A 22,827-nucleotide genomic window follows, 5' to 3' on the forward strand; every position below is an offset into this window, starting at 1 on the left:
TCATTAATTATATTCTATTCACAGTGGATCTTGGTAAACATATCATAACATAGAGGGGACACTTCACAGAGGTAAACCTGTCACAACTTTTTTTCTTTCAAATGTGTTGTTGCCACCAAATTCAAAAATACCCCTTCAAAACATGGCATCATTTCTTGGTTTAAACATTAAATATGATTATTTTTTCCCATTATGAATAAAATATGGGTTTATGAGATGCACCGAATGTGGTAAGAAAGAAAAAAATAGACAAAGTTCCATATTTAATGGAGAATTCTCAGAATCAGGAATGGGCGGAGCATGTTTCAAGTCGGGCACAAATGAATGTGACACACAAAACATGAAAAGTTTGGTCTGCTGATGAAACAAAAACTGCTTTCTGACTGTAAGTTTTTAGGCTTCTTAAACATTTCTTCAGGGGAAAAACATTGACTCACCCGTGCTGGTTTTGTGTGAGTTTGTTGTGGTTTATTAAACAAACTACAAATGTAGTTTTCAGCTGCAGAGAGGTGACGGTTTTCCGCCGCTAAGCTAAATCAGCCCTAGCTGTACAGGTAGTCACAGTCCAAAAAACCCGGAGTTAATTCACGTCATTTAACCTTTTCTGTATGGTTCGGTGGGTTTTACTGTCTAATATTTGCTTAAATAAGTTGCGGATGTTCGGGACTGCAGTTTGGGGCCGTTTATGGTGGTGTTTTTGTCTCTGTTCGAGGAGGGGAAATGTCCGAGTTAAGTGATGAGGCCAGCGAGTCCGAGCAGCTGGGGTCCAGCCTGTCCCTGTGGCTGGGGGAGTCCCTGCTGAGACCCGAGGAGCTGGATGTCCCCCTGGACCTCCACACCGCCTGCTCCATCGGACAGTACGATGTGGTGGCTGAGTGCATCAAAAGGTGAGCAGCTTTCACTCAAAAACACACCACATCAGAGGTGCTGCTGTCCTCCAGGCTCATGTGGTTGCTTGTTTTGTTTTTTGTTTTTTTTTAGGGGTGAGGTGAGCCTGGATGCCAAGAACATTGGAGGATGGAGCCCGCTCATGTACGCAGCTTATATTGGACATGACAACATTGCAAACCTCCTGCTGGAGGCCGGCGTGGACGTAAACGCAACCACAGCCAAAGGACTCACCCCACTGATGCTGGCAGCGAGCTGCGGGAACGAAAGCATTGCCTACTTCCTGCTGCAGGTACGATACGAAGGCCTCAGAGGAACCGCAGCACATTGGCACTTTACACTGCTGAGCCTAAGATCACTTACCGTCCCCTTAAGTCTGCATGGCTGTTTTTAAAACATTATAGACCACCGGCATGTGTGCGTAATGTGGCCCCGCCATGCTGGAAGACAAACAAGGCGCATCAACAGACGGTGATTTTTATTTGCAATATTAGCTGGATAGTCTGGAAACTAGAAAAAGGCAAATATTAAAATACGTGGAGGCATTTGAGCCAGCTGACAAGCTGAGGAAATGTGGGAACGATCCTAATCTTACCTTGATATTGTAAGTGACCTGGTTTTCAACCCGAGCTTATTCTCGAGCAAAGACCTCAAGGAACGCAAAAGTATCCAAACTTACGATTAATTCATCTCCTGATGGGTGCAGGAAACCAGTGTCTTAGTGAGGAATGGTTGCAGGCAGGGACTCTGATTCCTCATCTCTGTCAGCTCTCTTCCATCGGCTGAAAACGAAGCAGAAGTTGACCAATAAGCTTGAATAATCGCCGACTGTTCATCTTCTCTCCGTCCCAAGTGTTTATTTAGTGGAGCTTGTCTTCCAACATGGCGGCAGGACCGTGCGTAACCAAACTGTAGCGTCATCGTGAAGCCGTCTGTAATCACACGCGGGGTTTCTCAGGGTTGTGTTTTGGGGCCAGTTCTGTTTCTTGTTTTGTAAACTCCCTCTATGATTGATTATCAGTACATTCAGGGACTCTTTAATTTAAAACCTTGGCGTTAGTTTGGCGTGGACGCCCTCCTCAGCATATTTCTGACCTTTATCACCACGTCATCATGGAGCTTCGGTCATCTAACCAGGAACTGTTAGTAGTTCAGACCTGATTTTAAGCACTTTGTGATTTTTGTCGGTGAAAGGTGAGGTATAAACAAACATCGCTTACCTTCTTGTTCACTATGTTATTGGGGTCATCCGTCTGTCCGTGACTTTCCTCCTCTTCTGCTTGAACCCAACAAGCAAGGAGCAGATTTGGAGCTGAGGGACTCTCGAGGCTGGACGGCTCTGTTTCACTGTACGAGCACAGGCCACCAACAGATGGTCAAGTTCCTGCTGGACAACAACGCTGACGCTACGGTCAAGTGAGTGTCTTTACAGACATTTAAAATAAAAAAAGAACAAACACAATAAAGTTATTGGCTTCAGATGGATGTTTTTCTTCTCTATAGGGAGCCAGGGTCTGGTTTCACTCCCCTGATGGAGGCTGCAGCTTCTGGACATGAAATCATTGTTCAGTACCTACTTGATCACGTGAGTAGGTTACACTATATTATATTTAGTTAGTTGTTGAAACTTCTGATGTTTGACCAGCCTGAGCTGTGCTCCATGGTGTTTTCAGTTTTTTTCTGCTCAGTTTTTTAGTCTCATCCAGAAGTAAAAGCAAAATACACAAAGATGGACTCAAAAAGACTTGATTGGGCAATCTGGTTCCAAAAGGAGGATTTTATTTTTGTTCTTCTTTCATTTGTTCACAGAAAGTGAAAGTTGATGATCGTAACGCCAAAGGAGAGACCGCCCGCGCCCTCGCCATGATTTATGGCTACACTAAGATCGTCAGCCTCATTGACTCGCGTTCTCCAAGATTTAAACCAGGTAATGGTTTGAATCTTGTAAACTCTCCACTTGTTTACGCAGACTGTGGTCCTTCATCTCGTTTTCTGGTGGATTTCTTCCGTTAAATCTGCTTGCTCCAACTTGACAGGACACTTTGAAGACCTGAGCTCCTCCGAGGACTCGGACAGCGCTCCGCCGAGGGTTCGGCCCAGCCGGAGCCGAGCCAAGGGCGTCAGCATCCACGACGGGCCTCAGGCCATCGCGAAGTTCAGAGTCGGAGGCGCCAGCAAACTGAATGGTAGGTGACACGAACCGTCTGCTGACACACGCAAAAAGACGTTTCTTGGATACAGAAATGGCCAAAAACTGGAGCTGAACTTGAACTTCCCGTGTGTTAGAAAGCGAACGTTAACGTTGGTTTTAATCCTCTCAGAACCTCCCGCTGCGCTGCCAGGATACATGACGTTCCGCGACATTGGAGAACAGAGCGAGGGCATCTGCTACAGAGACGTGACCTCGCCGATCAACGAGCTGGACGGACAGAGCCACAGCAGCAGAGGTGAGAGGCGGGGGACAGGAAAGGCTGTGGTTTTGGATGAAAATCTGTTTAGCGCGTTGACCGTTTCAATGACCTCTTTGAAGACGACAGTCCGTTCTTTGACAATGACATGCCCACCATGAGGAGCAGCAGCAGCAGCAGCGAAGGTCTGCCTCACGCCGTCGGACTCAACTGGGAAGGTTCTGTGGAGAGCAACGAGGTGAACGCAGCCGGATGTGCCGGAAGAGAAATGCTTCCGTTTGTTTGTTTGTTAGGTCGTGATTCTCAAGTGCACTTTCCTCCACCAGGACTCTGACCAGTGCAAAAAGAGCAGCTCTCGCAGAGTAAATAAGGGCCACCACGCAAAAGGCAAGAATCGTCATGGAAACAGCGAAGCAGCTCAGTCCAGTGGGACAGGAAACTGCAGCAAACACACAGACGTCGCTCCTCCACCTTCCTACACTGGACCAAAGGCATGTCTGTTCAACCTTGATGTTTTGTGTCTGTTCGGTGGGAAGTTTTAGGTTTTATCGTCTTGACCTAAAGTCTGTTCCTCCTGCAGGATCTGGCAGAGTTCTTGGAGCAAATTGGCTTCTCTAAGTACCTCTCGTTACTTGAAGAACAGGACATCGACCTGCGGATATTTCTCACCCTGACAGAGAACGATCTGAAAGAAATAGGAATCACGTGAGAATCTTTCTCTCTTTTTAAAAATCCTATTATATGCAGTACTTTGAGGAGTCACGGGTAGAAATCAAATTTGAGGTCGTAAAAGTCCATTTCCTCAGTTTAGTAAAGCATACACAGCAGGTGTGCTTTTTTGTTTTTAGAGTGAACGGGAAAATGAGGGTTTAGAGAGGCTGTAATAGTCAATGACATCATTTAAAGGTTTACAAGACAGAGGTGAGAGCAGCTATGTTGTTTGGTTTGGAGACAAAAAGACAGAACTGGAAGTGGCAGAGCTGAAGATGATGAGGTTCTCCTTGGCAGGGACGAGGATGGACAGGATTAGGAATGAGGTCATCAGAGGTGCAGCACAGGTTGAAGGACTGGGAGATAAAGTCAGGAAGGCCAGACTGAGATGGTTTGGACATGTGCAGAGGATGGACAGTGGGTATATTGGAGATGCCAGGAAAGAGACAAAGAGGAGACATATGGATGCAGTTAGAGAGGACATGGAGGTAGCTGGAGTGAGGACAGAAGACGGGGTTAGATGGAGGAGGATGACTCGCTGTGGTGACCGCTGAAAGAGAAAGATCAATAAAACTGTCTGTGTTTTTGCCTAAATCACATCAGATATTTACGAATTAGACATTTCCTCTCCTTTCAATGTCAAACAGTTAAATCAGAAACGCGAACATTTGCATAATTTTGGAAACATTTCATCCTTGTGTTACTTCGACAGCTCCTAAATATTCCTTCAGTTTGAATTTTGACTTGCTTGGAATAAAATGTCTGTAGTTTGAACCTTTACAGATTTGATGGCTTGTTTAGACGTTAATGACTCAAACGTTGATCTGTTGCTTGCTCTCAAACAGAAATATCTGTTAGTAAATCTGAGGGAACAGATTCTTATAACCTGAAGTTTTATTTCTACCAAGACCCCCCCTCCCCCCCACGAGGGCTCTGTAGTGTTTTTACGTAGTGCTGAACACCTCCTCGTTCTCCAGACTGTTTGGACCCAAACGTAAGATGACTTCGGCGATTGCGAGGTGGCACAGCAACGCTCGACCGCCCGGCGACGCCCTGGAACAGGCTTACGCCGACCAGCTTGAGGCCGAGATGCAGGAGATGGCGATACAACTCCACAAGGTATCTGAGGAAAAATACTAACTAAAATCTGAACTAAGAAGCTTTTTTTTTTTAACCGAGTTTTAACCGCGTAGCGCTGTGAGGCGATTGAGAGCCTGCAGAGCCAGGTGTCTCAGGAGAAGGAGCTGCGTACGGTGATGGAAGGATGCCTGATGGAGGACAAGATGGCGTGGAAGAGGGTCCACGGCGAGCTGGTGGAAGACCACCGGCTGGCTCAGGACGCGAGCAGCGCACTGATGAAGGCGAGGGCGTGTCAGGCTGAACTCTTCTCTCGTTTCACCACAGATGGGAAAAGCAGTTCTTACCCGAATCTGGAAGAGAAAGACCAAACTGACACAAGTGATAAAAGTGAGTTAAATAAAATTTGAAATAACATTCATATATCTTCTTTAAATTAAGCTTTACACTTTCTCGCAGATGAGCTGAAATGTTCCACCGTTGATCTCATGGCGAAGCTGAGTTCTTACCAAGAGGAGATGGGTAAGTTAAGAGTAACGATCAGAAGTTAAAATGGATTCGATGATCAATCATTAAAGCTCTTTGCTCTGTCATCACAGCAGGGACTCTACAAACCATCCTTCAGAGTCTGAGACGCCTGAGCGCCCCTGAAAAAGTCTCCGACAGCTGGGAGCGACCTTAGGAGTGTCAGGTGACGGCTGTCATTTGTCTCGATGCGTGTTTTGTGTTTAATGAATAAAATTAAACTTCCTTCTCTTGGATTTTGCAGCGGATTTAGCTCGTGTTTGACGGAGGGTGATGTAACCACCCTGAACAAGGAAAAAATAAATAAAATAAAGCGGGAGAAGGCTGCAGACAAGGCCAGCCCCGCTGGAGCGAAGCGGCACAGCGACCAGAGCGGACCTGTCGCTCGCCTGCGATTGGCTGACGGGACCGGAGCTCGCCAGATGAGGACAAGGGCAACGCAGCTGCTGCAGAGCAACGACAAGCAGGCAGGAGGGGGTCCCTGACCCTCCAACTTCTTGTGCTGGAGTCCTGTGGTTGAGTTCAGGAGGGGGGGGAGTGAAAATGGATCGGAGGGAGTCCGACTGTGGCGTGCACTCTTCCAGTCTGTTGCGCTCATCAACATGGAGACGTAGAGTTGTCTGATTCACGTGTAAAATACCTTCTGCAGAATTAGACTCCAGATGAAATTTATCATAAAACAATCATTTCCTAAGATGAGGATTTCAGAAGCACAAACACCCGACAGTCCTCTTTCTAATACCTCTGTGTTGATGTCGAGGTTCATTCTAACCAGAAATCCTCCTCAGTGTTTTTAAAATGGCACAAATTTAAAATTAAATTAAAACCTGTCAGAACAATAATGGTAAAAGCTTAATTATCGTCATTTTCTTTACTTTGAAAAGACACACAACAGTCCTCTTTGTATTTAAATATAATAAAAAGATAATTATACAGATGAAGGTAGTGTTTAAAGAACTGATTGCACACTTCTAGCTGTTATGGAAGTCCACCCATTCGTTTAATTTATCTCCTTTTTCCCTTCCTGGGTCACGGGGGGAGCTGGTGTCCGTCTCCAGCAGTCACTGTGCGAGAGGCGGGAGACACCCTGGACAGGTCTCCAGTCCATCACAGGGACACAGACGACCATTCACGCTCTCAGTCACACCTAAGGGCACTTCAGAGTTACCAGTGACCCTAACATCAGCCGATCCAGACGACCTCAGATGAACAGACTCTGCACCCATAAATTCATCACTGAAGATGGAAATGACAACATGCTTACAGTCTTGTAAGACGAGCTCTGAACTAATTAAAGCTTTTCCTTTAATATTTTGTCTACTTCACACTGATGCTACTTTAAAACTTGTGAACTTTAGTTATTTTTTTAACAGTGTGGGGATAATGACATATTTTGAAATGACCAAAGCACATATTCACTCCGAATTTCTCCAACTTGGACACAAAATGGCCGCTCATTTGTAGCGACGTGGTGCAGCTGACTCCAGCTCGTCTAAGTGAACGGACTCCGAGCAAACAATCGGACAGGGAGCGGTGAACTGAGAAAACGCCGTTGTTGCGTTGTACCCGCTGGACTAAAAGCTGAAAACGTCTGTAGCTGCTGATGAGGGTGAAGTGCGGCGGCCTCTCTGAAGCAGCTGATCCAAAGTTCAGCTGCGCGGCAAAGAAGTGAAACTCGAAGAGGTCAGTTTCCTGAACCAGAACATTTTAATGTCAAGTGTTTTGTTTGAATATATGGCTTTAACGGACAGCCATATATCTGTTATAAATTATTACATTATCTACAGTACTTCAAAACAAGCGTTATGTACAAACATTAACCGACTGATAACTACTTGTGTACCGCTCTACAGAGGGGTAGAAAACTATGAAATTGAGCAAATTTGGATTTACTTTCAGCTACTGTGAATTCAGACTGAATCGAACATAAATTAACTTGTGATTTTGTTTGTTCTTAAATGGCTGTCAAGGGGGACACTTAAAACCTTTCTTAATCAGAAACTTGGTCTGAACTCACTTCCAAAAAAAAAAAAAAAAAACGCTAATTGTTCTACAAGACGTCCCATCTCTGCAGACCTCGTGTGCGTGCTCCGAAGCAGGGCAAGCTGCGCGGCCGGGCTCACGTGTACTCGCACAGGTGACCGCAGCCGGCGGGGCAGTGGGTGCTGCTCTTCAGCCAGTTCATAATGTGCTCCAAATGTCCTCCGTGGCTGCAGCCCTGGCACCACACGAACAGCCCCTTCACCACGTGGTGGCACACCGCACAAACACTGGCACACTGACGGCACCTGAAGGAAGGAGAGCAGATGTGTGAGCTGGCAAAATTGAATAAATACTCAAGTAGAATTTAAGGCTGACGTGAGGCAGCTTCAGCTCAGATGTTAGTGATTATCTAATAAACAGAAGCATGCTGTGTGACGTTTCTTTGTATAAGATAAATGTCCAATCAGACAAACATAAACTCAGCCATTCAGTCATGAATCCTTCACCTTCAACCTCTTATTTCACACGACCCAGAGGCAGCTCATCAGGCCTGGTTTGAGAGATGATGACTGAAAGGGGCTACTGAGTCAAAGAGGTGTTTTAGGTCACTGGGGCTTTGCAGAATTAAATGCCTGATAGATGTGCCACTACTCTTTAAATCACACAGATTCTCTCCATCCCTAAATCAGGAAACCAATACAGACTGAACTGAATGGGTTGTCTGCAAACAGGGCCAAATCAACAACTTCCAGGGAAGCGTTCAATACCTTTACAAAAATAGCTCTGAGGTGAGAAAAAAAAGAAAATAGAAAAGCAGATTTGATTCGCAACACACAGAAGGTCTTTTAAGAAATGTGTGTTTAAATGTAAACAGAGGTCTGAACCTGTCACAGATCCATCCCTTGTTGCTCATGGGTCGCTTGCAGTTGCTGCAGTTGATGTGCAGAGTTGTGGACGTCTGGTTGAGGCAGGTGATGGCGTTGCACGTACTCAGCTTGATCACCTCGTTGGACACGTTCCAAAGCTCAAACCGCTGCAGCAGGTCTATGTAGGACATGTACCAGTGCTCCTGAAAGGAGAAAAAACACCAAACTTTGTTGGACTCTAACTTACTCAAATGAATAATAAAAGTAAAAATCCTGAAGAAATGTTCAAATTTATTCAAATATTTCAGCTCAAAAGCAGTGGCATTGTTGGGATTTCCTTTTGACCTTTTCTCTTCACTAAAATACAGAAAAGTTTTGATTAATGTCATAAAAAAGTTAAGTTCCATGTCAATAAACGAGTTAAAAATCAAAAGTTTAAGGGAAAGTTTTCACAACACTAAGTTCAATGCCTCTGTTTTCTAACCTGGGTGAGGTCGTCAATCTCCTTGCGAATCCTTTCCCCCATGACGATGAGCACGGACACGGCCATCTGCACGTCGCCCTGCTCGGCGTAGTAGCTCAGCATCTCGCGCACGATGGGGCAGAAGAAGCTGGCGGGCAGGTGTGGGCTGAACAGCGGCTGGGAGATGGAGATGAGGGAGAAGGACTCGATGGGCGTCAGACAGGTGACCTCCGCCTCGTTGCCGCTGACGTGCGGCGAGTCGGCCTTGTCCTGCTGGAGGTGCTCCGGCGCTGATGGATTGTCCATGATCTCGTGGCGCAGCTGAAACGCCTCCTGGGGCAACGTGTACTCCTGCTCTTCCGCTAACAAATACAGAAGCAGACGACATTAGATAAAGGAGAACAGAGTTCACTGGTTCCCTCCATGTTGAGAGTGTGACTGACCCGCTTGGTTGTCCTGCTCCATGGAATAAAGGTCGTCGTCATCCAACTCCACATCAGCAAACATGTTCTCCACAGGGCCGTCGCTGCCCTCCGTCTCCTCGTTTTCTAAAATTAATTAAACACAGTTTATGAAATCAAGACGAATGACTCAGACTGGTCTTGAAGACTGAATCAGCCACGCTCACCTTCATTATTATTGCTTATGTGTGAATTCCCAGGCTCCAGGTGGATGTTATCCTGCCTGCTTTCACCTTTACTGCGCTCCAGTCTGCCGTCTGTGCCCATCCCCGGACCCATTTCCTTCATGCTGAAACTGAGAGCAAAATCATTTCAGGTTTGGCTCATAATGACGGGAACTGTTCGCTCCACGGCGCACTCGTTTACCTGTTCATTAAGGGCAAGGAGCCGAGTTTACTGAGGTTGAGGTTAGGAGCTGGTGCAGCCAAGTTCGCTGGGTCAGAGAACATAATTCTCAGCATGGTCCATGTAGTAGAAACCTTTGAATTAAACAGGTAAATTATCCATACGTTAAACAAAACCTGAGCATGGGTTACATTGCTTTTCCCAAAGGAAAAGGTTACAAAGGTTAGAAAGTCTGCTAAGAGTTCTGAATATATTCAATAAATCTAACCCCAAAGTTGTATTTGGGGACTGTTAAATCTGTGAAGGAACACAGAGGTCAACTCTGTCATTTTTTAAAGTATGTCAGCTGATTTTACCCACTCAGTGACAACCAGCCACCGCTGACTGTAAGATCACGGTTAAGTTTAAAGCAAATCTAACAGTTTGTTTCAAGATGCTGCTCTATGACTTGTTGGAGAAACTATTTAAGCTGCATTCACAGCAACAAAACTGCAGCTGCAAGAGTTTTAAATCTGTTTATATTCTAATCTAATTTCTGTGTTCAGAAATGAGACCTTTTAGCGCTTCTACATGAGTTTTCTGAAAGTGTGAGCTTTACAGGCTGTTTTTTGGAGCAAATGGCTAAAAGAATGTTTAAGAAAACACCTTGTTGATTTGTTTTACCTGAGGTCTTTTGAGCTCCTGGGCCACCTTGGCGTTGTGATCACACAGCTCAGCAAACGACTTTCCACTGAGGAGATAGAGTTGTGCTGTCTTGACAAACCAGTCCATGCGGTGGCTGTCCAAGTCTGTCTCAAAGACGCTAAGAGCACTGGACACGTGAGCAAACTGTTCTGTCAGGTTGGGCCTCTTGAAGGAGAAGAAGGGGTAGCGGCGGTCACCTCCGGGATAGGGCTTCCTGTTGGCATCACTGCTGATCAGACTGTCGTTCACTGCAAAGGCCAAATCGCCCATCAGTCCGAAGCACAGGCCCTCAGGATTGGCCATGTCCACAGGACGTGTGGCGTCTTCAAACATGTGCTGGTAGAGAGTGCTGTCTTTAGAGCCGGAGAGCAGGAAATGAGGATCATGCTGGTGGCGCCACACAATACCGGTGGTCACGTCTTTGTGTTCCTCAAAAGTGGCGAAGGGAATGAAAGGTCGGCGAATGTCCCACACGTAGATGTTGTGGTCCACCATCATCGAGCAGGTGGCCAAGTGAAACTTCCTCTCCGGACGCCATTTAACCCGAGCCACCGACGCGATTGTCTGGACACAGTAGATCTCCTTGACTCGGTTTGTGGTCATGTCCCAAACCTTCACCATCTTGTCTCTACCTCCCGTGGCCAACCAACCTCTGAAACCGACACAAAGAGGACAAGTGACCGATGTAACAAATCAGAACTTGAGTGTTTAAAATTAAAAGCGACAAACAGAACTATGGGGAGTAAAATGTGATGTATTTATGTTGGTACCTGTCATCGGGATGCCAGTCGCAGCAGAACACAGGGCCAGTGTGGGCAGTGAACATTCTCTCAAAGCGATCTGGTCGTCTGATGTCCCACAGCTGGACGTTACCGTTTTCAAAGGAAGCAGCAAATGTGAAATAATCCTTCATGCTGAACTGAACGTCTCTCACGCTCTCCGACTGACCTAGGTGCAAAACAAGATCAACAAAGTAACATATTAGAGGATAATAAACTATGTTACTTTGCAAGAAAAAAACATCTGAAGTTACATGAGTAAATTATTTTTTACATCTCATTTCAAACACTAGATCCGAGTACCTGAGAACGTGCTGACAGACTCCTTCTTGCGCAGGTCGAAGCACTTCATGAAGCCGTCCTGTGAGCCACTCAGCAGCATGTAGACCTCTGTCGGGTGGAAGCACACCTTATTGACGGTGCGTTTGTGCTCAGTGAACAGCTGGTCCTGCTTGTTGCGCGAAGGCTTTCCCAGGTTCCACGTGACCACCGCTCCGTTCGTGGCGGCCGTGGCCAGCAGGCTGTCCTCCACCTGGTGCCACATGACGTCGGCGCAGCTAAAGTTCAGGGACGGTTTGCGCCCGACGCGCAGGTTCAGCTTCTCCACGAACTGCTCCTCCTCCAGCCCGTAGATCTTGAAGATGTTGCGTCCAGCGACGACCACCTGCGTGGCATCCCGACACACGCTGATGGCGTTGGCCGGAGCGTCCAGGTGGCAGAACATGGTTCGGCCACTGATGGCGCTGCTGCCGAGGGCCGTGGTAACCCGTGACATTTTCTCCATGTTCCTAATGAAGATTAAAGCATTGAAAGAAAAGGAAACGGGATGACATGTAATACACTGAGTGCAAATTAAAACAGCGTTTACTCTAAAGTATTTACAAATTAAAAAACAATTTCACACTGCACCAGTAGGTGGCGATGAAAAGGGACAAAATTACAAAAAACTTGTCTTTAAGATGGGAGAGGCCAACAGTACTATGTAAAATACAAACTTTATTATAAAATGTTAAGATTTTAGTGAATATAAAAGCTGCAGTACTCACTTGGTGAAGAACTGATGGCCTCATCAATCTCTTCAGCTGCACGGGGTCCTCTTCATCAGCTACCATGAGGGCTAATCTGTGAGTGAGACGGCCACGTAAGCAACATACAGAACTGCTGCTGCGCTGAGTTTAAGCTGAAGTTTCAACGTGCAAGTAGATGAAGTTTTAACAAGCTATTCTTAACAAGTTCCTGGTTAAACCCATAAAATCAGACAAAACAACCCAGAGTGGGCAGGACTGAGTCAAATTATTCTGACATGCAGTCAGAGACAGAACAGAAATCATCTAGCAATAATTATAAAAGACAGCAAATCTGTCACGTGATCATGCGAGAGTAAATGTTGCTACCCCAGCGCAGCTATTTTGAGGGACCTAAATCATGTAAACAATACAAGCTCCAGCTGTAGAAAATGACTAAATGGAGTGCTATTTACTCCTATGACAACAGGCGGTCAACTACAGATGAAAACGATAAACAGACCCATAGTTTCTACAGATTTTCATCTGTCGAAAAGCAGCCAGAGAGGAGGAAACTGTGGACAAATACCTACAGGGTTTAGACCCTTGTACTAAAGCTGGATGAGCTCTGGCTGAAGACAATGTGAAATTTGTTTATGTCTGCTCTCAACACTTCATCGCAGATAAATATTTGGTGTAAATTACTGTTATGAAGAAACTACAGTCTCCCGTATCAATTTAAAAAGGTCAACTGTGTTCGAAAACGGCATTGAGCACAGGGCCAGGTTGGCATTTTCTTGCTGGATGGGTCAGAGAATCCATTTTATTGGCAATCCTCTGAACATATTGAAGCCAAAAGGCTGAGTCGAGAACCAGTTTTTACGGGTTTATTATAATAGCTAGTCATTTGCTAAACTGTTTAACAAATATCTCTAACTTGATGCCGTAGTTAAACAGTGACAGATGTTGTAGCACTCTGCTTCTGATCATTCATTTGGGTTGCTGTCGCTGGCAGTTTATATCTGCACATTTTTAACCCTCAAAACTTTCCTTTCTGCACAAACCTGGCCTTAACGATTGGAGGAAGTTGATCAAAGCTGTCATGAGACATGGCTTATGAACTAATCTGTTTTTTTTTTCATATTTATTCATATTGCAGTATTTACATGAGTTGATCCCTTAACTTAGAGAAAGGATGTCAGTCTGTAGATATGAGAAATCCTTTTTAGGTTATAGTGTATTGTTTCATTTATAATCTACTTAAAATCATCATAATCATTGATGTTATCGCTGTAAGATGAGGGACTCAGAGCGCAGTCCTCCACCTAAGTCATAGAGTCATTAAAAATTGTAGGAGCTGGATCGTGATCCCGATCACCACCAAAATGTAAACATTTTTTCTTTGTGACAACCTCACATTTCCTGACAAGTTAATCAAATCTATTCATTACTTTTTGAGTAATCTTGTACACAGATAAACAAACGCTACAGAAAGCATATACCTCCTTAGCAGAGGTCAACAAGACCAGCACAAACTACATGCTTACTACTATCTGTGTTGCAAAATCTATAAAGCAGTGTGTATTGTATTGTTTCTGTTTCAATACACATTGTAACAGTTTTAAGCTATATGCAAATATAGCATCACTTATTTACATTATAAATAAAAGGAATACAATCCTTATTATCTATCAAACCATTACAAAAGATGCATGTTTGGTTTCTTTTTAAAAATAGAATAAAAAAATGCAATAAAGTAACAGGTTACTACATTATAAGTATAACTTCAGACAAGCTGCTAAACAAAATGGGGTTTACTATTTATGGTTCTGACTTCATATTAATGCAAGCAGCTAGTTGTAAATTCACTGAAGGCTCGTGCTTTCCCTGTGTTTGATGTTTTCTGATCACATGATTGATTATTGGCCACTTGGCGCTCACGTGAAGGATCTACTCACCCATGGGGGAACAGCATGTGCAGGATCCAGGCTGTCTGAACATTGTCGCCCTCCTCCTCCTAACGCAGCAGTCCCGGTTTACTGCCCTGCCGGAGACTCATCTCACTGCAAAATTTGTTGAGATAACAGCGGTCAGCTCCTCGCAGCTACTCCCTCAGTGGGTGAGTTGGCTACAGTCAGCGCACCTCCACCATAAACAGACTGCAATGTGACGTTAGCGTTAGCGAGCTAACCCGCAACCGGAGGAACTTTATCAGGACCAAAACTCACGAGAATGAAAAGAAATTCACTACATCAAACAACTAAATAAACACGGAAACATGTCAAAACGAAACCAGTTTAAGCTGAAGTAAATATTATTCTTCGGAAATGATACTATTTCACGGGACAAACCTAATGTTCTGAAGATGTTGCTAACTAATTACAGCACCGGAAGTAGTAGTTTACTATAATCTCGCGAGATTTCCCCTCCCGCTCCGGGATCTTCAGGCTCAGTTCAGCTGAGGACGGATTTAGCCCCCAAAAGGATTTTCACTTTGTATTACCTGTAGTTTTTATATTTAAATACTATTTATTAATATTTAATAAGCTTGTGTGAAGCCACACATATGTATTTAGGATGCTAAAACGTTTTTATAGTATAGTTTTTACAGTAATCATATTAAACTTAAAGGTTGCAGGAATAAAATAATTTTACCTTATATTGGAATAAAAAAATAGATGGAAAGCATAAAATGTGATTACATATGGCTGCACGTTTTCCATTTTTGCTCTCCTCTGGCCAGAGCTTTTACCATTTTTTGTTGCGCTTAAAGAAATCATGAAGCATGTCTTTCTTACTGGAGCGGCCATGTTGTAGTTCTGTAGTCAGTCTGCACACTGGGATTTTTTACTCACCTGCTTTTTTTACTCACCTGTTTTTTTAAGCACCAAAAAACTCATAACAACTAAACCTATTGAAAAAATAAACATTTTAACATAAAGCAACAAGCAAAGAACCCTACAAATCAATAGAAGTCAACTCCTGAGGTTTTATTTTGTAATCAGGCCCATTTATTTACAGGGGATCAAAACCTATAATGCAGCCTACTGAGAACGTGCTTGTTTTTTTTTCTTTTTGGCTTCAAGTTATGTCTCTGTGTCTGGTTGTCATATATACTGATGTTTGCACTGGACACCCTTCTGGTTTGGCATTATATTTTTTAAATCTCTTATTCTATGTGTGCAAAATAAATGTATATTGTTTGTTTTATTGTCGTAAGCTTACGTGATTCTTACTTTTCTTGTAAATTTGGTTGATGCTGTGACCTGTAAGCCATGAGTGCTCTGTTTGCCTGTGAGAAACCAGCCGCATGGAGGAGTGTGTATGAGAAGTACTGGGATGTAGTGGAGGCCAACGCCAAAGGCAAGAAACCTGGGAAGCTCTTGGAGCTCGAAAAGTGGTAATTAAAAAAAAAAGTCTTAAATATACCCTCAAAGAAACCAAAATGTTTTATAATAAAGTTTCCACAGAAATTTAAGGTCTCTGTATACCTATGTATGAGTATTTATTTTACAATAATTGGATATATATGTTATTTAACAATTTTACCTTTTATATAAATGATCAAATGACCCTGACCTGTGTGTCCGTGTGTGTGTGATCAGGTACCAGGAGGAGCTGCCCTCACTGATTTCAAGCCGACCCGACAAACACGTCACTCAGTCCGAGCTGGTGAAACTGATGGAGTGGAAACTCATTGTAAGGACACATCATAAACAACACAAAACTTCTTCAGTATCGTCTCGTTTTGCCGCTTTTTCTGCAACAGCGTCTCACCCAAACGGCTCTGTCACGTCGCCTTGTGTGCAGAGAGGGAAGTTTAGGCCGAGGCTGCAGCAGCTGGCAGCTTCCAACAGCGAGGACGTGGTTCAGAAGTGCTCCAGAAAGGCATTCAGCCTCCTGCCTGATGTGCAGGCAGCGATCGCAGAGCTCAGCTCCCTGAAAGGAATCGGTCCTGCCACTGCCTCAGGTTGGCTCACAACTTCTATTTTTGTGTGTGTGTGTGTGGTACTATAACTGGAGCAAACCTGCTATTAATAAACAGAAGCAAACTCAATAATTCACCTGTGTCTGGGATTCTCTTACAGGATTTGGTGATTGATTTTCAATAAGTTCACAGAGTTCTGCTCTCAAAGACAGACTGGGGGGCTTTGGGGCTGCCTGCTCTCTCTGTCTTTAAGTCGTTGGTATTCTCCTCATGGCTGCAAACAGCTTGGTTTACTGTCCTTTTTATTCCAGCTGTGCTGGCAGCCGGAGCTCCACAGCTGACTGCATTCATGTCTGATGAGGCCGTGGAGAGCGTACCGGGGCTGAAGCCCATCCAGTACACAGCCAAACACTACGCTCTGTACCTGGACAAAATGGCTGCGCGGTCTGCAAAACTGAACAAAGGTAAGGTGGCGGTGCAGGGCTGCACAATCGGTTTAGTCCTTCAACGAAGGATTTTGCGAATCAGAACAATGGAATAATCTTTTAAGAGTTTCAAAGCAAAAGTGTTTTGATGCGCTAAACCAGCTGAACTGCTGCTGCCTGGCCTTTCGCCCTCAGTGGACCCCCAGCAGAACTGGACGCCCCACAGGCTGGAGATGTGTTTGTGGGCGATGACCACAGCCACACGGCAGCAGCTCCAACTTCTGAAGGATGTCGAGGTGAAGACCTCAGACCCTGACACTGACCAGAGACCAGCAAAGAAGCTCAGAACTGTATAAAACCATTCAACTTTTTTTTTCTTTTTTTACATAAAAACAGCCTAAGAGTTTGTTGCTTTTTTCACAGAATTAATAAAGTTTGTATATGAAACAGAATACAGGAAATGTAGTTATTTTTAGGTGTGATCTACAACAGGTTTTGTGCCACAAGGTTCAGGTTTATTTATCAAACATTATGTCAATCAGAAGCAAAGAAGTTCAGTTAAACAATATCGTGAGATGTCATTCTCAGAGTATATGTTGGGAATGACTCTCAGCTACTACCACGTCAAGTTTCAGCTAAATATCTGTAAATAATGACCAATTTTAGTGTTTTTTATTTGAAGTCACTTGGCTTTGGGAGCATATTTGATTGCATTGACTCCAAAAGATAATTAGCTGCAGATCTACATCAAATGATTACTTTTTGCAGGTTTCATTGGTTCTTGAAATATTGTAGCAACACACACACACACAGGCATAAACATCACTGTCTTCATCTTTTGGCAGCAGATAATAAACATTCACACATAAGAAGCTGACGATGTGGCCACAGTATTATTCTTTATTTATATTGTTTCTAAATTAAAGCAAAGTACAATGAACAGTACAAAATAAAACAAAATATATTCATATATATACAATATAAAATGGTTTCATTCAGAACATTTAAAAAGTACAATAGTTTGTGAAGTAATTCATGAGGACTTTGATATAAATTATCCATATGTAAATTTAGTTTTCCTTTAGTCTGACCCAGAGAGGAAAAAAAAAATAGCTTCTTTTGCTTTTTTTCTTCTTTTTGTAAACGCTGTTGGGTCAACCTCTTCTCTGGTCCGAGAGATTGAACCTTGTTAGCTTGGCACCATTTTATTGATACAAGAAAGCAGTTTGTGAAAAACTACCACAGCAGCACAAATATGACTTTCGTCTTTTTAATCTCTTAGAGTGAAATGACTCCTTTTGCATGACCGAAAGGCGCTCAGGATTTTTTTTTAGTTTTTTTTTGGGGGGGGCATAACCTGCAGCGAAGCCAGAAACTGGGAACACAAGCTGCCGACGACGTTACAGAGCAGAAAAACAAAACTTCTCCCGGGTCTGCGCCCCGCTTCGCTCATCCTCCAAAAGCCGTCATGTTTGAATCTTTACCCTGTTGTGGATTTCGATGTCTATCCAGACAAAGGTGGGAAATGAAGTTGAAATTCAGCACTTCCGGTGCCCTTAAAAATCTCTAAATCAGATTCTATGTTAGGGTTTAAAGGAGCTACAGCAGACTGCTTTACCTGCACAGTCCTGTGATGAGACGTCTAAGAGCTAAACACAGAGAAAAGGCAACCTGGCGGGGCTTGTTGGCACACAGCAGCTCAGAGCAGCTACAGATGTTGGCATTACGACTTCTGTCTCTCACAGATTCTGTACACGACCGTAGAAAATGTATCATACAGCAAACGGCAGAGCGGCCTTTGCCTCTGCTTAGTCTCGGGCTTTTTATAGAACAAGGCGTTTGATGTTAACGGCACAATGAGTCGGCATACACAGACCAAACAAAATAAAATGTCAAAGAATGCCTTTTGCGCACAACATGTTGGGTGATTACACAAGTCTGGGGGAAGCTTCACATTAGCAAGAACTGAAAAGAAAAAAAGGAGCTGGACGGATGTGGACGGGTAATTGGATTGGTCAAGCGAAGCACTAGAGGCCTTGAAAACAGTATTCACACCTCTGGAACTTTGCCACCTTTTGTCCCGTTAAAGTATTTTCTGGGATTTTGTGTGACAGACCAACACAAAGTAGGGCCTAATTGCGAAGCGGAAAGAAAATGATACATGTTTTTTTTTTTTTTTCATTTCTTACTAATGAAACTCTGGAAAGTGTGCCGTTCATTTCTGTTGCCTCCTCTTTACTCTGACACCCCAAAACTCAGAGCAACTAATGTCCTCCAGATGTCTCCTAATTAACGGTGTGTAATTTAATCTCAGCATAAATGCAGCTGTTCTCTGGAGGCCTCGGAGGTTTGTTACGAAACATTAGTCATCAAGCAGCTTCATGAAGACCAAGGAACACACCAGACAGCCGGATAGGTCGGCGGTGAAGGTGTTGAGAAGTTTAAAGCGGGGTTAGGCGATAAAACAACGTCCCAAGCTTTGAACATCTCACGGAGCTCTGTTCAATCCATCATCTGCGAATGGAAAGAGCACAGAAACAACCGCAAACCCACCCAGACATGGCCGCCCGCCTAAACTCATTCACCTAAGCTGGGTAGCTCGTGCTAACTTTTTTTTTTTGTAAAAACAGGGACAAGTTCAAGGGGCACAAATACGTCTTCAAGGCGCTGGAACTTGTTATTGAAGGAGCACACATCCAGTTACAATCTGTCTTTGGGTTCTGGGGTTTCCTCCCAGCAGCCAGGCATCATCCTGGCACTGGAAGCGTGGCGACAGGACGGGGAAATAAACGACATTCCCGAACTTCTATCGATCGAGGCGTCCTCCTGTCCGCCGCAAACAAAAACAAAAGGAGCAGCTGCGCGTCAGAGGATGAGCCAGGGAGCTCGTACAAAAGCTGAGCAGCAGAGGGGTTGACTTACATTTGATTTGCGTTTGGCTCAGAACCAGGAGATTTTGGCTCACGGGAAAGTGAAACAATGTGCCCAAAAAGCAGCTTCTCCACCTGGCTGCTCATTTGTCATTTCAGGGTCAAACATAACCCAAAAGCCTTCGATTTGGGTCTTAGATGAACTTCAAGGAAGGGTTAAATCCACAGTTAATAATCTACAAAAACATATCCGTCTACTAGCCCTTTTTTTCTCCCCAAACTCCTGTGGGTTTCTTTGAATTTTGAGTTAAAGAGGCACATTAACCTCTCTCAGGCATCCTCTTTTATCTTCATTACAGGCTAACAGGCTACGTATGCATTATTCATCATCTGATCTTTACTATCCAAAGCAATAATGTAATATTTCCTGTTAGTTTTCAACAAGCATAAATGGCTACCACATATCGTCAGATCTTTTCTTCTTTGAATGGATCTGAAAATGGCTTATAAGACTCGTTCCCTTCATTTACCATGAAGTCTTCTGTCAGTACTGGCAGCTTCGTGTGGAGGCAAAATGCTGAGCGCTGCCGACTGTCAAAACTGGCCAGAAAATTACAAAAAAATAAAAAATAAAAAAAATCCCTCAGGCAGCGTAAGACATTTAAATGAATTATTGATTTAAAAACTGAAAACGAAACATAGCGTTGAGTAAATGTAATTGCTATCCTCGTTTCAGTTTCCAAAAGCTCAAATCGCCCCAGAGATGTTCCATGACAGAAGACCCGGCCCCCCTTCCCCCCCAACCCCCNCGCCGTCCATAGTTTGCTGTCAAGCAGGAGAGCTGCAGGAAGGACGCTGCAGGGGACGATTCAGAGGTGTGGACACTTGCAAAGTGATGCTACCGTATAAAGAAAGTAAAAAAAAAATAAAATAAAAAAATGGGTTTGGCTACATGAGAACATCTCAAACAGTCCAGGGGTTTTCACAGGCATGTTTGAATTATTTTCACTTTTTCACAAAGAAGTCATTTCTGGTCACACACACACACGTTTATACAAAATAATCATTTCAGCTGAAGCTACAAGTCAGCAGGTTTTAAACCAACAGACACGTCCCCCCCCCCCTCTTTTTTTTTCCTTTAGTCCTTTTTATGGCTTATCATATAAAGCACTGACGTCTCGTTGGTGGTCGCCTAACAAACCGGGTGGATTTTGCATTGTTCTTTTGTTTGTTTTTTTAAAGATCAAAGCCATACAAGGATTTATCAGGACAATCATACCAATAATTTTGCACCATTTGAAATTTTGACTCGTTTCCCTCCTTTCACAGAGGGAAAAATACAAATAATAATAATAATAATAATAAATATAGTCTCGGTTATGAACATACGATATACAACATCCACTGTCAAAAGAAAAAACGGGGACAACAGAATAACACTTGTTTTGTTTTTTTTTTCTTTATAGTTACATTCCTTTACAAATGTATACAGTCCCTAAGAATGAGAAACTGAGGTATTGACTTGACCCCCGGCGCCTCCTGGGGCTCAGAGGTCAGAGGTCAGGCGGTGACGCATTTCCACCTTTCTCCAGTTCGGTTTGTCAGAGCGAGAACAGGCGGCGGTGTGTTGGTCCGTGTTGACCGACAGAATCAGGCAGCGGTCGCTCTCAAAGATGAAAAGAAAGTGTGTGTGTGTGTGTGTGTGTGTGTGTTTGTCTTTGTCTCGCTGAAAACCACGGAGCATGACATGGCATATTTTACATGGAGCATCCAGGCGACGCTGGAGTGATGATCTGTCCAGAATCCTCTCCTGCCGCAAAGTCACTTTCATTTTTCAACATCCTGTCTGGTTTTTGTTTGTTTTTTTTCTTTGTGTGTGAACTGTTTTATTTTTATTTTTTGTATCCACAGTGTAGGTGTCATGACAACAAAAGGATGAAAATACACTAGATGAGTTGAGAATGACAGCTGATGTTTCTAACCTTGACGATAAAAGGGATAGTCTGGTCGTTAATGGAGTGATGTTCTGTCAAACAGAATCAGTATTTGGTACCTTATCATCCGTGACGTCAGTCACAGAGCACGGAGTTAGTCAAAAGAGGCAAAAGTCTTCATCCAGGCTAGGCTAATGGCCAGCCAAATGAGCGGCCATTTAAAAAAATGTTTTTCAGGCTTGTAAAATAAAATACTTCTTTCTCAAACAGGCACACAGTGTAAACAGACACACGTTAGCTAATATTAAACCTCTGCACTTTAGCACGAGACCGTTTGTTTAGTTTGTTGTTGTTTTCTCAACCGAATGGCATCACACATGCACACATTTGTGTCGTAACAAAGACGCCTGGTTGAGAAAAAAGCAACAAACTAAACAAACAATGCAAAAGCGTAGTGGTTTAATATCAGCTAATGTAGCGTTCTTGCACACCGGTATGTTGTTTTTGAGGAAGAGTTGTTTTAAAAGCCTGAAAAACAATATAAAGCTGCGCCCTTGTTTGGCAAACTATTAGCCAAGCCTGGAGGAAGGCTTTGGCCCTTTCTCTTCACACTCTAAGCTCTACGACTGACGTCACGGCCAATAAGGTACCGCTATCGATGGAACGCCACTTCAAAAATGGCCGCACTGTCCCTTTAAACGAAAGCGACTCACACCAAATTGAACCAAATGAAATCAAACCCTGCGTTTTCACTCTGGAGATGACTCTTGCCAGTTTTTTGCTCAGAGCACCACTTGTTGTGAGTTAGTTGCGTTTTTCAGTTTGGCGTGCCAGCATTTTAGCAACAAAAATTAAATAAATAAATCTTTTTAAAAAAGCCACAGTGACCACCTCCCCTCCACCCGCTGTGAGCAACAGCAGGGATGTGGGTGAAACCAAACTATCGAATGTCATTGTTGCTTTTTTTTTTTTAACCATTATATTTTAAGTCTATTTTTATTGCTGCCTTCAGAAATAAACAGACTCTTCTGCAGATTCGATTTGTGGCACAGATTCGGATTCAGACTTGGTGCCTTAAAGCAAAACTCTGACGTACAATTAGTCTGAGGAGCTGATCTTACACGCTTACCTTTCGCTGCTATAAATCACTTTGTTTCAGAGGCACGTATCATGAAGTCAGCGTCTCCTAATTTGAGGTCTTAACATCAATGAAAGATGCAAGTGATGAAACATCTTCACTGGAAGATTAATGCGGATGAGTTTCAGCGTTTATAAAAAGACATAACGCTCCTCGAAATGGATCTGAGGAGCTGTCGTCTGAACTTGTTGCTACTGTAATCCCTCTTTAATAAAAGAGACATATTTCTTTGATTTGCAAAGTATCTGTAAAAAAAGGATTCTTGGTAGATTTTTTTTTCTTTTTTGAATCATCTCATTTGGGTTTAACTTTGGAGGAAATGAAAAGCTGTAAAAGGA

The 22,827-nt window shown here is 43.6% G+C and overlaps 3 protein-coding genes across 6 annotated transcripts; 2 read left to right on the forward strand and 1 right to left on the reverse strand.

Annotated features, from left to right (window-relative positions):
* The first annotated feature begins 299 nt into the window (after nt 1–299).
* anks3 (ankyrin repeat and sterile alpha motif domain containing 3) lies at nt 300–7,648 on the forward strand. 4 transcript variants are annotated; one of them, XM_017418561.2, is made up of 16 exons: nt 300–385; nt 713–887; nt 982–1,180; nt 2,183–2,304; nt 2,392–2,473; nt 2,698–2,815; nt 2,925–3,074; nt 3,210–3,335; nt 3,419–3,534; nt 3,623–3,787; nt 3,877–4,001; nt 4,985–5,126; nt 5,201–5,474; nt 5,526–5,606; nt 5,684–5,775; nt 5,854–7,648. In XM_017418561.2, the coding sequence occupies exons 2-15, from the start codon at nt 721–723 to the stop codon at nt 5,764–5,766; spliced, it is 1,950 nt and encodes a 649-aa protein (XP_017274050.1). In that variant the 5' UTR covers nt 300–385; nt 713–720; the 3' UTR covers nt 5,767–5,775; nt 5,854–7,648. The 4 variants fall into 4 exon arrangements, 2 of the variants coding, with proteins under 2 accessions (XP_017274050.1, XP_017274051.1); XM_017418562.3 differs by having other exon boundaries at nt 311–887; nt 5,544–5,606; XR_005234311.1 differs by lacking the exon at nt 5,854–7,648 and having other exon boundaries at nt 310–887; nt 5,412–5,474; nt 5,684–5,731.
* Nucleotides 6,988–14,290, reverse strand: wdr24 (WD repeat domain 24). Its single transcript, XM_017418560.3, has 11 exons — nt 14,153–14,290; nt 12,237–12,312; nt 11,494–11,978; nt 11,182–11,359; nt 10,391–11,063; nt 9,749–9,861; nt 9,550–9,677; nt 9,365–9,469; nt 8,943–9,283; nt 8,477–8,661; nt 6,988–7,897 (listed from the first exon to the last, which is right to left on the reverse strand). Exons 3-11 carry the CDS (start codon nt 11,972–11,974, stop codon nt 7,729–7,731), a joined length of 2,373 nt encoding a protein of 790 aa, XP_017274049.1. The 5' UTR covers nt 11,975–11,978; nt 12,237–12,312; nt 14,153–14,290; the 3' UTR covers nt 6,988–7,728.
* zgc:112496 (uncharacterized protein LOC541336 homolog) lies at nt 14,179–16,999 on the forward strand. Its single transcript, XM_017418564.3, has 6 exons — nt 14,179–14,313; nt 15,468–15,594; nt 15,800–15,893; nt 16,005–16,164; nt 16,434–16,586; nt 16,743–16,999. Exons 2-6 carry the CDS (start codon nt 15,470–15,472, stop codon nt 16,901–16,903), a joined length of 693 nt encoding a protein of 230 aa, XP_017274053.1. The 5' UTR covers nt 14,179–14,313; nt 15,468–15,469; the 3' UTR covers nt 16,904–16,999.
* The last annotated feature ends 5,828 nt before the right edge of the window (nt 17,000–22,827 follow it).

The sequence above is a fragment of the Kryptolebias marmoratus genome, linkage group LG17 (genome assembly GCF_001649575.2).
Source record: "Kryptolebias marmoratus isolate JLee-2015 linkage group LG17, ASM164957v2, whole genome shotgun sequence".
In the NCBI taxonomy this organism is placed as follows: Eukaryota; Metazoa; Chordata; class Actinopteri; order Cyprinodontiformes; family Rivulidae; genus Kryptolebias; species Kryptolebias marmoratus.